The sequence below is a fragment of the Mytilus trossulus genome, chromosome 14, assembly GCF_036588685.1.
Source record: "Mytilus trossulus isolate FHL-02 chromosome 14, PNRI_Mtr1.1.1.hap1, whole genome shotgun sequence".
Taxonomy (NCBI): Eukaryota; Metazoa; Mollusca; class Bivalvia; order Mytilida; family Mytilidae; genus Mytilus; species Mytilus trossulus.
In genome coordinates this window covers 23,140,871-23,160,242 of record NC_086386.1, presented here as the reverse complement: position 1 = coordinate 23,160,242, position 19,372 = coordinate 23,140,871, and the positions used below count along the sequence as shown (strand labels likewise).

General features: G+C 31.1%; 1 protein-coding gene across 1 annotated transcript; it reads right to left on the bottom strand.

Moving 5' to 3' along the window:
• Positions 1-6,896: 6,896 nt before the first annotated feature.
• Positions 6,897-16,712, bottom strand: LOC134696021 (malignant T-cell-amplified sequence 1 homolog). The gene is made up of 5 exons (XM_063557565.1): positions 16,654-16,712; positions 11,305-11,457; positions 9,833-9,933; positions 8,500-8,701; positions 6,897-6,983 (listed from the first exon to the last, which is right to left on the bottom strand). The coding sequence occupies exons 1-5, from the start codon at positions 16,662-16,664 to the stop codon at positions 6,902-6,904; spliced, it is 549 nt and encodes a 182-aa protein (XP_063413635.1). The 5' UTR covers positions 16,665-16,712; the 3' UTR covers positions 6,897-6,901.
• Positions 16,713-19,372: the final 2,660 nt, after the last annotated feature.

Sequence of the window (19,372 nt, the reverse complement as noted above, 5' to 3'; positions counted from 1 at the left end):
TTGATAACCATAGAAACAAAAAAATGGAAACATTATTATCTCACTTCTTCATAGACACATTCAGTTATTATCTTTTTATTCTATAATTTGATACTCCGATTTCTTTCATATTCTATTTTGTCTTTAAATTTCATATTTATCATAAGCAAAATGTACTCCTTACCCTTCGAAATTCTTGTATTCTAATGTTTAAATCTGTTTTGATCTTATGTTCTTGCCAAAAAACCCAAAATTGCAAAATTCTATCAACTTAAATGATATAAATTGCTACTACATGGAGTTCTTAACCTAATATACACTTAAGGGCATATCCAACAGTTTCAGGGGAGATAATAACAAACGTAAACGTCGTCTATTGTTTCCCGTAATTTCACGGTGTTTCAACGACGTCATAATGGCCGTTTGGAAAGAGCGGTTTCTTTCCTCATTGGAAATGGCACGGCGGGAATCGGCAAAAAAATCATACAGAATATTAGCAGAACTAGAATTCAAAACTAAAAGATATCTTTGTCCATTTGGTCTATTATAAAAGAACTGCAATTATCTTAATCATTACTAGACCATACTCACTTTTAAGTTTCCGTTTTATTAAATTATCTTCAATACATTAGAAAACAACGACAGAAAATGCATAATGATTTATTATTGCATAAGAAAGTAACACAAATTGTAATTAGTTCTTTATCAACTTTTTCCGAGATTTTGTCATTCAGGATAGAAAACTTAAAGTTTGGTTTTACTTGAGAAAGATGAAAAAAAAGGTTTCTTGAGAAAAAATAAATACGGCGTAAAATAGCATTTATCATGCATCTAGCTTTGCGTTGAAGTGCTAATAGATATACAGTAGCTCTTTAACATGAATATGAACTTTAACCGGTAAACTATGTAAAACAAAAGATGACACAGTAATAAAAAAATATTGAAATAGGAAAACATTGTAATATATACACTGACATACAAGTAGAAAATATCCGACGATTTTGGTGTTTACTTGTGTATGAGGAAACAAATATAATTAAAAAATAAAACACAAAAAAAAACAGTGTAGGTGTCTTTACTAATTAGACACGCCCTTTTCAGTCAGTAGGTCCATAACATGATGGGAAAAAACAGCCTTTGACAAAATACCATAATTCAAAATGGGGAAGGGGGGGGGGGGGCTAATAGCTTTACTCACGATTTTGATCATCATTCAACTTTATCTAGTACGGCATACGTTTTACCGCTAGTACACTCTTTATATCTTGATAATGTATCAATCGATCCACTCTCGCCTCGTCGTAGATATGCGTGATATATTTGCCACTGGAGCACGGCAGCAATAAATTCATCAGTTTCATATAGTGATGCATAATCATTAGTTCTCAACTGATAATTGTCTCAAACAGTGTTCCAGTTTTGGTTTTTTATTTTTATTTTATATCTTATTTTAAAAACGAAAATTTTAGAATTTCTTTCCGCATCTTTCTCTTTGAATTCACTTTTTTGAATAATCAATAATAATATAGAGTGGGGTGCTCAATTTCGCCATATCTTTCCATGTTTTCTTCAGTTTATGTTCAGGTCTTTATGTTTTTGAAGTATACTGATATTTCTATATGAAGATAACTTCAAATCAAATTATTCTTAGCTTGAAAACGTGTTTGTTTTGAGAAAAATCATCTGAAAAGTGTGATTAAAGGGTGTTTGAAATTTCCTGATTTTTTGTCAACGGGGGACACATATTCGCCGTTTTTGCATATCTATTTTAAACCAAATAACTGCAGCTTTAAACAATATTTATCAAATAAATTTCATTAAATATGAATAGCAGACATTTTAAAGGTGTAAAAAAATGAAATTTTGGGCAATCAGTCAAGAAAATAACTAAGAAATATTTCTTTGAATTTTTTTTTTCATGTCCGTTTTTCTGTCCTTTGCGGTTAGTTCCGAAATTGTGTCTCATTTTCAAAAATAACCATATTTGTTTTAAAAATATAATTTATCGGCATATTTCTTCCATTTCAACCATCCTTTGAAGTTTTTACACCTTAAAATTATAAAACGGCGTAATTGTGTCCACGGCGAATATGAGCGCCCCACTCTAGTAGTCTACATTAGTGGTTACATTGTATACAGCCAAACTATGTAGAGGGCAGTAGAACAGAAAACAATTTCCATTGTGTAAATATGCAATAACTCATCTATTGAAGCGTAAAACCACGGCAGTCAGGCTCGTTTAGGTGAAAAAAATACTGTCACAGTTTCAATTTCATATACTTATATAAATTATAGTAAATATGTCATAAAAGCAAAAACACACGAAAAAATGTCCACAATTTATTTTAACATTCAACATTTTTCGGTCGTTTTATTTATGCTCAAGTTAATGTCAAACTGGGGCCTGTTTATCGAAGCTCTCTTAGGATTAGGACGTGTCCTAAGACCAACTTAGGACACATCTTAGTCCTAAATGGGTTTATCAAACATGTCGCAACTTAGGAAAATCCTAGGAATTGTCCTAACTTTAGGATACCAATTTAGGTGTCTTAAGATGGTCTTAGGATGGTCCTTACTTTAGGATACATTCAAATTTCGCCTTTTGTTCATTTTCACGCGTAATATTTTTAAAGCAGTAGTAAAAATAGTTGAAATTCTCCGAAATGATATGAATGCACGAGATTTGCCTTTGAACTGTTAAATAATGTGACACTTCGAATTCAACTCACTCAAAAACATGTTATGATTTTTACGTATTATATATCTTGTTTACAGTTAGTTTGTTATTTTTTTTATTTTTGTGTCATGTTTTGTTTCACACAGTTTAAATGTACAATTATTTTACAAAAAATATTTATTACCTTTAATTTAAAACTACATGATATTAGTTATTAGATTCTAATTAACCACATTTGAAATAAAATTATTGATAAAATACATCTATGATATCATAATTATTTTTTTTTCATATTTGGTTTGTATTTTCTTTTCCGCTAATACTTAGGACATCAGTTAGGACGTCCTAGCTAAGATATTCCTAAGATAGCTTCGATGTGCATGCTGAGATGTGTCGTAAGTCGGTCCTAACTTTATCCTAACTTCTGTCCTAAGAAATTCTTAGGACCGATCTTAGGACAGTTTCGATAAACAGGCCCCTGATCTGTTTTGTTCATCAAAGTATGTTTTCATCTACAACTGCAAAAGGCGCAACTTCAAGATTCATGTGACCTTTGTTGTTGTTTATAGATTTTATTCGAAGTTCCTTTATCCCTTCAATCATTTATGTAGATGGTATTTTAGCGTATAGATAGCGCGAAACTCTCCTTACTCTATACATCTGATATTACGACATTTTTATTTCGACTAAATGAGGCTGCAAATTTATACATCCGAGTAGCTAAACGGCCGCACCGAATTTTAGCAAATATATACACGTAACTGTCGGACAGGAGCAGTCCAGAGACGGAATATTTCTATACCCAATCAATCCATTTTTAATGATAAAGATTTTAAAGGTATACATTAATACGTCAGCAAACCAACGACACATATAAACCAAAACACTAAGAGTTAACATACAGATTTTTGTTATAGCTAGAAGCCTGTAAAGAGAAAAAGCCAAAACTGCAACAGGAATATATAATATATAATACGGAGTGGGTGAGATTTTAGACAAGTGTTTGGTTGCAAAATTTCACGTGCTCTTTATTGATTTCGATATGTGAAATTATATAGACAGTGTAATGTAAATCAGTGTAAGGCCGTGTTCATATTGACCTAAATTCGATGTTGTGTTAGTGTAATTCACACGTAAACTAAACACAATTGCGTTCCCATTGATAAAACTCAATGTTTACATGTAGTTTAAATCATGTTTTACCTACACACAGTCGATAGTCAATGTAGGCCTTGTGTAGGTTAAGTGTACACAAAACTAGGCATTTAGGACATTAGTTTGATCGTGTATATATTTAAGGAGGATACTATTTTTGAGTAAAATTGATATTTTTGATAATTATTAGTCGTCTAAATTTTACAGATTTTTTTTAACAAAAAAAATTAACGTACTTTATTAACCCCTAATCAAGACTCAAAGCAGCATCATTGCCGAACCCTTAAGGCAGCAACCAACTGATTTTCGGAGGGGGGGGGGGGGGGGGGGGGGGGGCTATTATAGTTGAGTTTAAAACATAAAGGCAAGGGGTGGGTCGGTGAGCTATGGATTTTGTTTTCAAAACAAAAAATGTTTCCAGTTTTTGGCCCTGATTTTTTTTTTGTTTGTTTCACCCTCAGCTGCCACTATATATAATGCTAAAATTGATTTCGACTTGTCACCAAAATTTGTCCTGAAAAAAATCAATAGCTCACGCCCCCTCCCCCTCCGCTAAAAATGAAGTAAATAGTTGCTGCCTAATTTATTTGAAAAGGTCTTCCCGAATCGACTTGACGTACACAGAAATATTCGCCACTGGTCTTTACTCAAAAAACGATTCACGCATAAATTCATGACTTAAAAAAGTGTGAGGTAATTGATATGTTTGTCTAGTATCTCAGATCCGTTAAATAGCACGTAAAATAAATAAAAAAAAAACATTACCCTATTCCTTCACCAAAATCTCCTTGGAGAAGAAATACCATTTGAAACGAACAGAAAAGATAAAAATGTAGTGATCCCTAATATCTCAATCCTTGTTTTTTTGGCTGTAAGCACGCTGTTGCAGCTAACGTTTTCTAATGCATTATCGAGACATCTCTAGTATATTCAAACTACTGCAAATTATAAAAATGGCTTTCATAAAGTAGCAACCACTTAACTTACAAAAGGGGGAGGGTTATTTTTTTCGCGCGTACGTTTTTATTCCTTTTTTTTATGCTGGTGATCAAATACTTTTTTTTTTCAATATTTAACACTATAATGTATGGGGAAACTCTTGATTCAGAATATTTTTTTTATCATCTGTATGACCATTTTTTTTTTTTTTATCAAATTGGGGATCGGAATATTTCCACCCCCATCCCCCCCTCTTGAAGTCAAATGGTTGTTCCCTTACCGCTAGAAAAAAATTCTAAAAAATTTAAATTCAGTTCTACGTAATGAACATTTAAATGATAAATGACATATAGTTTACAAGTGAGAACAAATCTTATGTACAGGTAGCTAAACAAGATGTATAGATGTGAACAAATGTAATGTGAAACCAGTGTATACTACACTAAACTAATTGTAAACATTTTTACTCTACACGGCGTTTGGTGTGAACACGGCCTAAGACAAACACTTCTTTGTAAAGTAACGGTAAAATAAATAATGACGACGGACGTCAAGTGGTATTATATGAAAATGAAAAACATCAAAGGTAAATATAATATGAAAATTAACCCTGCTTTGTACTATAGACCGACACACAGAAACGGACTTCTAACGTGTAATTCGTTTGTTGTAAAAGAGGGATGAAATACCGTATACGATAGCCGGGGACTATTTTAATAGTTTGTTATTCCATGGTTTGCTAAACCGAATAATTCAGTACCTCCCAGGAATCGATCTCTCCTACTTGCTAGGTAGTAATCGTAGATCAGCGGAATATAACGACTGAATTATTCGGGTTAATGGTTTGCATGTTTCACACCCGGGTTTCACAATTTTGACGAACACTATAGTAGAGCTAACTGAATTATTATCTCGTTCATATACTGGTCCATTATAAAGAAGAAGAGGCGACATGACTGCTGTCGAGACAACTATCCAACAAAGTCACAGTGTAAAAATACATTTGTCTGCAACACCGTCGCACTGCCTATGAAAAATTAGCGGGAACTATAACGTTACGTTCCGAAACGTCTTATTTTTGGCGCAATTTGTGAGGCTTACGGAAGGGATTGAGTAAACAGTATGATATTACTCGATTTTTCTCAAAAACGAGTACGGTGACAAATATTTTTCAAAACGTTATGACGTTCCATTTTTTTCAAAGAATAACATATCTTACTTTGGTCAAATCGACACCGTTAGAAACATTAAAAAAAATCTAAAATGTGCATTTCAAATGTTCATTTCTTACCGTTTTTGGGGGTAACCATGACGTTTTTGGCTTTATTTGAGAAAGAATTAATTCTCTAAATGGTCAAGTTAGATTTTTCTAACCATTTTGAATTATTTTGCTTCAATTTGAGCCCAATTATATAAGTATATTTTGATTAAAAAATCATATTTAAATTTTTTAAATAAAAAACGTTTTTTACTCCAAAATTCCAAAAATGTTCAATTTTCACCAGCATTTTTTGCAAAAACGAAATCGACAACATATATTTTTTTGGGCAAAATTCGATTCTCTGTCAATTAAAGAATAAAATATCTTAAAGGGAAAAAATTCTCACCGTCAGAAATAAACTGTTGGATATGCCCTTAAACAAATCTAAAAAAGAAAAATAATAAATTGTTGAAAATAAAACAAAAATATTAAACTTCATTTTGGCAGAAAATCCAGATACAATGTATTATTTGTAATTTTTGGTTTGTTGTATTAGCAAAGTTAATCAAATTTTGATTAGGATTGGAAAAGAAAATGATTCAAGTTCAAGATATCAGTAACAATTAGGCCAAATAAAATAGTATGTGTGGTTCCAGTAACATCTAAAAAGGTTAGGGTAGGTAGGTAGAGATTTTTACTTTTTTTTCTTAAATTGAGTCTATAGGAGCAACATTCTGACTTTAAACAGTGCTTAATGAAAAAATACAAAATAAATTAGGGTATGCTATTATTAAGACTAAAAGGAAAGGTAGGTGTGGAACACTAAAACCAGACATATATTTTTCTTTGGCCTTATGTACAAATTTAACCTGTGCATCGTTATAAAATAATTTATCACAGATACAACAATTTGTTATAAATAGATAGTTCAGATCTTAATGCAAAAACTTTTATTTAACATTTTTCATGTTCCATAATCCATCATTTAAGTAATGTATATTTTCAACACCTATGCCTTTATTCTTGTCTAATCTGAAATGACAAAAAAGATAGATATAAATATAATATGAAGAATATTAATATATGATAAATTTGCAAAATATGATACAACTTGAACTTTGATCTTTTGCTCAATTAATCTGATTTCAGACCATGAGAACTGTATTTAGTAAACAGGTTTGAGACAAGGCTTTGTGTTGAAGGTCTTTCTTTGATCTATAATGTTTTACATTTTACACATTGCAGTGGTGGATCCAGAGGGGGGGTTCCGGGGGTGGCCTGGGTTAGCACCCCCCCTTTCGAAAATTCCTGCATCCGCCCCTGCATTGTGACTTGGATGGAGATTTGTCGCATTGGCACTCATACCACAAATTCTTATATCTGAGAAAGTGGTGGATGTGAAAATATATTCCACAGTAGAGCATGCACACATAAAGCTTGGTTACATAAAGCCTGTGTTTGAAGGTTCTAAGAAAAATATGATTAATTTTTTATTTTGTAAATATAACAAGTGAAACTATGAGCTACTGTTCACTGATGATACCACCCCTGCAAGTGGATAATTTTAAAAGTGTAAAATATGCAAGTGTTCAGTAAACAGGAAGTTGTTGAGAGATGAATCTGAAAACACATCACACGGTAAAGCCGACTTGTATAAACCCTGAAACCAAATTTCAAAAATCCTTGTATTGTAGTTCCTTAGAAAAATGTGACAAAAAATTTCAACTTGGCTATCATGTGTAAAATGATACAAGTGTTCGGTAAACAGGAAGTTGTTGAGTGATGAATCTGAAAATGCACCACACAGCACAGTATAGCTGACTTATATAAACCCTTACAAAATTTTTTAGAAATCCTTGTATTATAGTTTCTGAGAAAAATTCTAATAAAAATACATTGCACAGTAAAACATTCTCACATGATTAAAGCTTGAAACCAAATTTCATAAAGCTCTGATAAGTAGTTCCTGAGAAAATGCTAGAAGATAATTTTGAGACAGAATATTTTGAGGGATAAAGATAAGGCTGAAGTTCAAACAGACATGCATGAGTATTCCCCTAACTGATATGTGTTTGAAACCTGTACATATATTAAAGCCATAAGTTTGCTACATGTACATATAAGCCATAAGTTTGATACATGTACATATAAGCCATAAGTTTGATACATGTACATATATTAAAGCCATAAGTTTGATACATGTACATATATTAAAGCCATAAGTTTGATACATAACATTTAAGCCATAAGTTTGATACATAAACATTTAAGCCATAAGTTTGATACATGTACATATAAGCCATAAGTTTGATACATGTACATATAAGCCATAAGTTTGATACAAACTAAATCTTTTCAAAGGAAACAAATATTTTGGAATATTATTTCTACTGGAACAAAAAATAATACAATATTTGTTCTGAATGGAAAATAAGGCCTCAACAATCTTGGTATAGATAAAATTTTCCCTGCAACATGACTAGGTGTCTTTTCAATCAGTAGCTGTCTTCATTTAAAATTAAAGTGTACAGGTATTGTAAAATCTTACATTTCTTGTGTTGACATAACTAATTTCCCAACAGCTAATGCATGTTCTTTGCCTTCTGCCACAATAGTTGCTACTTGTCCCTCTTCTAAATTTGACATCTTGGCACCAGGCGACGTCAATCCTGGACACATAATATTAGCTCCACTTAATACAAAACGTATTGCCCCTTTGTCTACCTGCATCTGTGGTAATATGAAGGGGTCTGAAATAGAAAGATACATGGATGTTTTTTTTTTTTTAAATCATTATTCAACAACAGTATTGCAGTTATGTTTGTTTTTACAAAACTGACAGTAAATAAAACAGATTAAAATAAAAATACAATTTTACAGAATAAAGAGATGTGCATTTGGTGTAATTGTTAATGGGAATGTTATCAACCATACTTTAGATATAATCAAATTAAAAGAAAAAATTAACAACAATTTTGTAACATTGTTATTATAAAGATATATCTATATAAATTATTACATGTACATATCAAAATAAATAATCCACATAAAACAACTAACAATCAATCAATCATCCAAAATCTGTCAATAATCATATCCTGCTTGCTTAGTGATAATATAGTTTTAAACAAGAATGTGTCCACAGTACACGGATGCCCCACTCACACCATCATTTTCTGTGTTTAGTGGACCGTGAAATTGGAATAAATTCTCTAATTTGACATTAAAATTAAAATGATCTTATCAAAAAGAACATGTATACTAAGTTTCAAGTTGATTGGACTTCAACTTCATCAAAAACTACCTTGACCAAATACTTTAACCTGAAGCGGGACAGACGGACGGACGAACGGACGGTACGACAGACAGACGGACGGACGGACAGACCAGAAAACATAATGCCCCTCTACTATCGTAGGTGGGGCATAAAAAAAAGTTTTGATGTATACAAGTACTACATACTACAAAAGCACAGATGTATTATATAATCTATAAATAACCAAACAAAAATTTATTTCTTATATTTACCATTCATCATTTAAACACCAATACAAAATGCACATAATTTGGCCATGTGGCTGTAATTTATAATAATAAGTACATGTAAATGTATAAAAATGTGTGTATTGAATCAAACTTTAAGAATGCAATATCATCTTGTACTTGTAGTAAAATTTAAGATAAAACAAATCTACATGATTAAAGCCTGGGTAACTTTTTTTCCTTTAAGATAAAGGAAAAAGAGTCACCCAGGGAAATTATGGATGAATTTAGTGTTGTTGGGTAACTGTCTTATAAATCAAAGACAGAAACCTAACAAAGAAATTATAATTATCAAAATGTTTGGTTAGCTTATCTGGTCTCTTCCCTGTATAACTTACATTTATGTAATAACCTGAGTGTAGGCATGTATGGACCATCTCTATGTCTGAAGAATACAGGCTCTCCCTTTGAGTTGGCTAAAATTTCTATATGTTCATGACTACAAAAGAATAAACAAATATTTTATTGACTGAAAGCAAAATTTAAAAAAAATATTTACAGTTACTAAATGTATGAATACCTTACTGAATAGTGAATCAAGTCATTGTTGGATGGCCATATGTTCCTAATCAAAAGCATATATACTTCATATATCATGGCGTACTACAGTACATGATATATAAGGCATGAAGATGTTATTGTTACAGATCAGATAAATTATCTATAGTAAAGAATCCTACAAATTAATGTAAGATACAGTCACAGAAAATAATTATATTCATAAGTACGTCTGAGTCAGTGACAACCCTACAACAGATGTATCCATCGGATCGCCATCAATGATATATATACTGTAACAATAACATCTTCATGCCTTATATATCATGTACTGTAGTACGCCGCTAGATTAAAACTGACATGGAAAGGTAACACATGGCCAGCGAAAGCTCTTTTTTTGAGAGCCCAGGTGGTCGTGTAGTCTAGCGGGACGGCTGCAGTGCAGGCGATTTGGTGTCACGATATCACAGTAGCATGGGTTCGAATCCAAGGTTGGGCGGTAAATACCACCCCCGGTATTTACCAGTGGTATTTACCGGTATTTACCGCCCTGGACAATACTCCCCAAGTGGTCAATACTGGCAAATACTGGTCAATTGAAATTTTTATGGTTGTTTCTACTATTAATTGAAATAAAACCTTGATAAAAAGTCAAATATAATGTGTCAGCTTATAACATTAATGAATTTGATATGTTTTATACATTTATAACACTGATTGTTACTGTCCCTGAATCGAATCCCCGCGAGGGAAGAACCAAAAATTTGCAAAAGCAAATTTACAGATCTAACATTGTTGGGTTGATGTTTAGACGAGTGGTATATACATTATGTACACAGCCATTTATCACCATCATTGATGGCGATCCGATGGATACATCTGTTGTAGGGTTGTCACTGACTCAGACGTACTTATATATATATATATAACATATATACAAGTCTAAATTGAAAACTACATTGAAACCTATGATTGCGTTGGATAAAAATCACAATTTTTATACGTGTGCATGTACAACAAATTTTGTTGTAGAAAGGTCTAAAAACAGCACAAACAACATTTTTACCAAAAGACCAAAAGAGTGAAAAAGTATATTTAAACGTAACGCATTTGACTAACAGGTCGAACAACTGATGTTCTTTAACCCTGCTGACTGCCATTGGCGATTGTCAAATAAAATTGATCACAAGATGTAACAAAATGGATCTTAATATAAATTTAATACTTAACAGATAAAAATTAACTTGTGGCCATGATGTTATGCCACAAACATACGGTGTAAATATTTTTTTATATATATATAAAATCTTACCATTTGACAATTTTTAAATCTCCTTTCTTTGGTATAATGGTATCTAGATATGTTTCTATTGCTGGATAGTTTTCTAATATTGAATTTCTGATACCTTTCTGTACTGATGATTTGGGATTGTTAACCCCAGATACCATTTCTCTCTCATCAAACCTATAAATATACAATTTATAAAATAAACAAATTATAATGTATTGATATCTAGACTACATACTTGTATAGGTTTCATAATTTTATCTAAACTACATACTTGTATAGGTTTCATAATTTACTTAAAATTTTAAATTCTTTAACCACAGAGTGAATGTAATTGTTCCTGGCAGAAAAACTAAGTCCATTTATAAGTAAAATACAGAAAAAATGGAATTTTATTTTTACAAAATTTACTTCTGGTTACAATCTTATGAACATATACAAGCTTCTGTCCAAGTTTGGTAGAAATCCAGAATAGTTCCAGGATAGTTAAAGAAAGTTATTAAAATTTTAAAAATTTATACCATAGACTAAGAGTGAATATTTGTCCAGAAAAAAATCACCTCCTCCCCCTGGAAAATCAAATGGTTGCTGCCTAAATAAAATTGAGGATGGAAATGGGGCATGTGTCAAAGAGACAACAATCCGACCAAAGAAGAGAAAACTGCCAAAGGACACCAATGGCCGACAATGGGCCTTCAACACAGCAAGAAAATCCTGCACCAAGAGGCGTGCTTCATCTGGCCTCTAAACAAAAATGTGTACAAGTTCTGTGATAAAAGTTGCCACATCAATAAAACAAGTCTTACAGCATGTACAGGATTACTCATTTTTTATGGACTAGCCTACCTACAAATTCATTACACTTTAACATTAATAGCTATATAGCTAACAGCCTTGTGGAATATAAAGTTGAGAAAAGCTCTTGAAATACAAGTGAATTCAGAGCTCCAGATAAGAATTCACAAATTTGGGTTTTTACCCCTCCATTTTTTATTTAATTGAGTGAAATAGTTTTTCAATTGCATTATTAATTCCAAGTCACACCTCAAGCAAATATCAAATTGGGGTTTTCACCACCAAGCTTCTTAATGTATTGGGTTTTTTCATTTACACAATATTGAATGTTTGTGTTCACTCATCAACTATATAAAATGAAATATATACTATATATACTCTTGTCCAGGGTTTCCCCTGGGTCAATTATTTTTTTCGCCACCTCTTTCGCCAAAACAATTTATTTTTCGCCACTTTATTATTTTTTTCGCCAAGTAACATAACTATATTTTTCGTTTAAAATTTTCGTTTTTTTTCTACCTCCCACCCCCACCTTTTATTTCTACACCCACCCCCCTTTTCCCTTAAATAAGGTGATTTTGCACCATTGTGTCTATCTGAAAAGCCAGTCAAGGTCGTTAAACACTTCCATATATTGTGTCTATGATTATTCTCTAAAACTTATTTCAGAGTCTACATCTATTGAATAAAAACTAAACATTAAATAAAAGGGAAAAATATTCATTGTATTTTAAACAGTTTTTCTAAATGAGGGGGCCACTATACTTTTAATAATAAAGAAGATATAAGTCCTGGAATATATAAAAATTAATGGCCATGTTTTGATTACATGTATATAATACCAGTATAGTTCATAGGAAAAGTTTCTCTTAAAGAAAAATACTGGTGTGCCCTTATGTACTAAAGAAGTGTTTTTTACAACAAAAGAAAGCTTTGATCCCTCATTTCATTTGTAGTCATAACATTGAAGGGCTACTCTCATTTAAGAGGTTGTTCCCAACCTTTTGGATAGATTTCTTTATAACGACAGTTTTCTTTTCTTGACCATCGTAAATGAAAAAGTTGAGACGTAAAATTACGCTTGAAACACGCGTGTCACTCAAACGACTTTAAAGAAGTCTCTCTGATCAATTACCTATATTAAAGTCAAAGGATAATTAAAGTTTTAAATCAGAGATTTTTCTTGCTTTTGAACATTTTTCGTCACAACAACAGCTTTCTTTTCTAAACTATGTTTACAAGGAGAGGAGACGTCAAAAGAGTTCTTCAAACACGTGCGTCGCAAAGTGGTATTTTTATGTGACATTTAGCGGAAGCCATTTAGCCATATCATTTTGTCAAACAACTAAATCAACACCTTTATTAATTAGTCCTTTGTTGTCGATAGCTATAAAATGCAATCAGCTGATAATTGATTTTCTGTCCAAATTTTAATGAGGTCAAGGTGAATTCTGAGTATTGTCTAATCGGGTAAGGTCCGAGAAACTCGAAAAAAGTAAATAAACAAGATGAAGGAAAATAAATCTTTCTATATATTTCTTTCGCCAAATTCTTTCGCAAATGACGAATTTTTATCGCCACAATTATTATTTTTTCGCAAATTGCGAAAATTGCGACCGCCAGCGGAAACCCTGCTCTTGTCAGAACTAAAAATAAACAATGTTTTTGTCTAATTTTATTTACATAAATCTGGATTTACTTGTCCCTTACAAGGGACAAGTCTTATTAGAACTTCATATATTAAGTGATTTGGCCTTTTATGTTCAACTGATTAGTTTTGACGAGTTCTAACCCTGTTATTGTTAAGTCACGCAAACACGTCTGGACTCGCCATTGCACCACCCTGTGCGTTCAAGGGACGCTTCCTGACAACACTAGCTGAGTCTTGTTATCATCATATTCCTCTCAAAAGGAAGCTAAAAACATGCTTCTATTCAATGTTTTTACCGGAAATTTACTTTGTTTTAATTCATTGCTAAGTGTTCTGTTAAGTCCCGAGAAGTATGGAAAGAATTAGGACAACATGGCTTGTGCTACGCTAATTTGATAAAGACAGAGAAGATTAAAATGTTTTCTTCAACACATGAACCTTTTAGCAACGGAACATTTCAACAAGGACCCTTTCAACAATCTATTTTTAGAACGAAAGGACATTTCCAATTTTTAATATTACAAAAATAGATCTATGCTACTACTATGTAATAGATAAGGGTAAATAACCCATGTGATAGCGACTAAAAGCGTGAAGAACTCATGGTTTTGACAAATTATTTGGTTTTCCTTTGCATAAATTGGGTTTTAGAACTCTGCAATGGACAATAGACCACTTTCGAGTTCATCCGTCACCGGAAAAAAAATCGTCAATTATACGCGCCTTTATGACGTCATTTACCAGATAGAGGGGGTCGCCTGTATCCCTGCACTATTAACGTTCATCAAGCCTCTTAGTGATCGCCATTGTGCAGGTTAAACTAGAAATGATGGTTGTTGTTCTGTAGGTACTTAATGACAATTCTCTAATGACAGCAATGCTGATTGTCAATTTTGAGAATTCAATTTGCTGAAAATTCGAACAATATACAATTATAGTTTTCCAACCACTCGCTCAACATTGAAATGGAAGTGATGACGGCCCTAAACGCACAAATGACGTTCACTGAAACCTGAAACCAGAGTTTTTGACTGAAATGCATCTGTTGTCTGTTGCATTGGGTTTTCAATTATTTTTATTGCGTGATCACGCAAATATGCAGCTTATCTGGAGCTCTGAGTGATCCTATAATTCAAATTAAAGCATTGATAAGCAAGCATGTAAATTACAACTTCTTCTCTATGCTTGTATCAACTGACCCGTCACAAAAATATCTCAACCACCATAGTATTAAACAACTACTCGAAGTACTTGACCATTGGTCATCGTTATTGGATAATTTTTGTTCAGTGGATGCAATTTATTTAGATTTTAGTCGTGCTTTTGACACTGTGCCTCATGAGCGTCTTATTGGCAAACTTTACAATCTAGGAATTCAAGGAAAAGTTTTGGATTGGATAAAATGTTTTTTAACAAATAGATCCCAGCGAGTTAGACTTAATAATACATACTCTACTAGAGCTGAAGTGATAAGTGGCGTACCCCAGGGTAGCGTACTGGGGCCCATACTATTTTTGGCGTTTATTAATGATATGCCGGATGCAGTTGCTGGGTTGATTAAGGTTTTTGCAGACGACACAAAAATTTATTCATCTGTAGATAATGAGCAACAACACCAGGACTTGCAAGCCGATTTAGATAGACTATGTGATTGGTCCAGAAAATGGAAATTATCGTTTAATGCAAGTAAATGTAAAGTTATGCATTTTGGTCAAAATAATAACTTGTCTAGATACACAATGTTAGATAATGAGGATGATTATGTCCAGGTTAATCCTGTTACTGAAGAAAAGGACTTAGGAATAACTTTTGAGCCTAACCTAAAGTTTGATAAACATATTACTAACTGTGTGAATAAAGCCCAGAGAGTCTTGGCATTAATCCGTATTTCCTTCGACTATTTGGAAAAAGATATGTTTATTATTTTATACAAGTCAATTATACGTCCTTTGTTGGAATACTCCACTACAGTGTGGTCACCATATTTGAAGAAAGATATAAGGAGAATTGAAAAGATCCAGCGTCGAGCTACCAAATTAGTGCCTAGTATAAAAATGTTAAGTTATGTTGAAAGATTGAGAGCCTTGGGCCTTCCAACACTTGAATACAGAAGAGATCGTTATGATATGATACAAGTTTATAAAGCTTTACATGGGATAGATGATATTAAATGGCAAAATATGTTTGAGTTATCTACAAATTCTACTAGAGGACATCCTTGGAAACTAAGTAAAAAGAGGTGTAATTCAACTCAGCGTCTCCATTCATTTTCTCAAAGGATCATTGATCAATGGAATAGTCTTTCAACCGTAACAGTTTGTGCAGAATCTGTCAATATTTTTAAAAATCATATTAATGATGAACATTGGAATAGGAAGAAGTTTAATCCTACATAATGGAATAGTCGTAATATTATATAGCTTTCAACAGTAAAAGTTTGTGCAGAATCTGTCAATATTTAAAAAAATCATATTAATGATGAACATTGGAATGGGAAGAAGTTAAATCCTACATAACATTTTAATATAAATGCAGCAGTTTATAAATGTATGCGACAAGTATTTAAAATATTGTGGAAACCATCGTACAACATGTATAGAAGTACAGAAAAATTATTCGTTCTATTTATGCGCACAGCTCACAGTTAAAATTAAGTAATTTAATATCAAGTAAATTATGAGGCGGCAAAAGAAGTTTTCAACTTAATGATCGCCGCAATAATCCAGGTAGAATCCAGGTAGAATAAAAATGGTAAAATTATACTCCACCAGCAGCTGATGATATTTTATTTTGACTATTGAGTTTTGTGACGTTACATTTCTTATTTTTTAAAAAAAAGGTAATTTCTTATTTATTCAAGATATCGTATTAGTGTGTATACATATATCTGTTAATCAGTAATTAAAAAGAATCTGGAAAATACCAACTTTTTGAACATTTTGAGAGATTTTTCCTTCACATGCAACTTCCGGTGGGTGCAAACGATAAAACGATCGACGGAATAGTGCAGAAAATCCGGGTACTGATATTTTAGTCCAAGAACTTTTTCCTTGTTCTGTCAATGGGGTTTTCTAGTATCCACACTCATACCCGTAGCCAGGGGGATTCGGGGGGTTAAACCCCCTTGAAAACAAATAAGCACTGTTAAAGTCAATGTTCTGTTCGAATTGTGACTCGAGTTCGTGAGTTCAAATATGATCAAATATACTCCAACCCCCCTTTTGCAACTCTAGTCTTGCAATATCCTGGCTAAATGCTGCACACTTGTACAAATTTTTTCGTAAAAGTTTGGGTAGTTTACACCAATTGACTGAAGCAAGTGCCTGTGTTTAGTCTTTTAAAAACTTCAAGTACAAATACAAATATTTTATTGGCACAAACACAATTACAATAATTGGCAATGGCCCATACAACTGATATACAAATAGTAATAATGCATAGAATATCAATAGGCATATTTCGAACAATATCATCGAACGATATCAATATCATCAACAGTAAATGATTAAAAAAAGATATATCAATTACATAGTTGGTCAAACAAAATAAGTATTGAAAATAACGACAATATTAATATGTAATATTATGAACAATGATTATTAGCAATTTTATAGAGTTTGTTCTGCTTTACGCAGGTTCAAACTGTCTGAGATGAAAGAGGAAGTTAATTTTAGGATTGTGTATGAATTATTATTTAATAAAAAGATTATATTATTTAAGTATATGGCAAGCCAAAGTGGACAAAAAGAGCTATTTTCTAATATTAAAAAATCATTTTCTAATATTAAGAAATGATTTTCTAATATTAAAAAATCATTTTCAAATATTAGAAAATCATTTTCTAACATTAGAAAATCATTTTTTTAATATTAGAAAATCATTTTCTAATATTAGAAAATCATTTTCTAATATTAAAAAATAAGGTACTTTTTAATATAAGAAAATGATTTTTTAATATTAAAAAATCATTTCTTAATATTAGAAAATCCTTTTTTAATATTAGAAAATCCTTTTTTAATATTAGAAAACCATTTTTTAATATTAGAAAATCATTTTCTAATATTAAAAAGTACCTTATTTTTTGATATTAGAAAATGATTTTCTAATATTAAAAAATGATTTTCTAATATTAGAAAATGATTTTCTAATATTAGAAAATGATTTTTTAATATTAGAAAATGATTTATTAATATCAGAAAATGAATTTCTAATATAAGAAATTACTTTTGATTTTCTAATATTAGAAAATGAATTTCTAATATTAAAAAATGATTTTCTAATATTAGAAAATGATTTTCTAATATTAAAAAATGAATTTCTAATATTAAAAAATGAATTTCTAATATTAAAAAATGAATTTCTAGTATTAATAAATCATTTATTAATATAAGAAAATGAATTTATAATATAAGAAATTACTTTTGATTTTCTAATATTAGAAAATGAATTTCTAATATTAAAAAAGGATTTTCTAATATTAGAAAATGATTTTCTAATATTAGAAAAGGATTTTCTAATATTAGAAAAGGATTTTCTAATATTAGCTAATATTAGAAAATGATTTTCTAATATTAAAAAAGGATTTTCTAATATTAAGAAATGATTTTTTAATATTAAAAAAGCATTTTCTAATATTAAGAAATCATTTTCTAATATTAGAAAATCATTTTCTAATATTAATAAATAGACTTTTTCTTTTTTAATATTAGAAAATGATTTTTTAATATTAGAAAATGATTTTTTAATATTAGAAAATGATTTTCTAATATTAGAAAATGATATTCTAATATTAGAAAATGATTCTATAATATTAGAAAATAGCTCTTTTTGTCCACTTTGGCTTGCCATACAAGTAGAACTGAGACTACTATAACGCATATAGTGGTCTCAGAGTAGAAGCTATACAATTAAGATATATATAGTATTATACAAGCTTTTAAAATATTAAAAGGAATTGAAGATATGTCTTATGAAATATGTTTTACTGTCATCAGTACAAAAACCCGTGGGCATAATTGGAAAAGAGTAAAACCTAGATGTAACACTTCTTTTGATTCTCTTTTCGATTAAGACATTTATCACAACGTATTGTTAATGATTAGAATAACCGTCCAGTTGAAGCATTTGACTGCACTTTTAAATAGCAGTCTACCAGTCATTATAAAAATCACCATAAAGTATATTAATGATTGTTTTTTTATTGAGAACATCTGTATAACTCGAGGTATAACTTGTATTTCTTTTAATATGCAACCTAATTTTTGTTGTGTTCTTTTTTTAATTGTTCATGAACATTAATAATGTGATAGCTGTTGATATTTGTAGTCTTTTTCTATACCACTGTCACTCTTATATAATTATAATCAATTTAACTATTGTCAGTTTATTGTCTTAGTTTTGTATGCCATAAACATGTAATGTAAATGTGTTTGTGCTAATAAAATATTGTCTATTGTCTATTTCATCAAAAACTGTGGAAGCCTTTAAAATCATTATAGACCGTCATTGGGAGTCAGTCAATGACTCATGTATCAGTTAAAAAATTGATGAGGACACAAACAGTTTTCCATACTGTATAACTTTTTAATTGTGTGAAATTTTGCACTTAATCGTGCAGGATTGATGATTGTAACAGTTTTGAAAGTG

Bases quoted from the DNA above. Each gene is read 5' to 3' on its own strand.
- LOC134696021 (XM_063557565.1), bottom strand. The intron at 9,934-11,304 runs GTAAGATTTTAT...ATTCTTTTGTAG, and splicing joins GATTTAAAAATTGTCAAATG to TCATGAACATATAGAAATTT. The intron at 6,984-8,499 runs GTAAGATTTTAC...TTGTCATTTCAG, and splicing joins GTTATGTCAACACAAGAAAT to ATTAGACAAGAATAAAGGCA.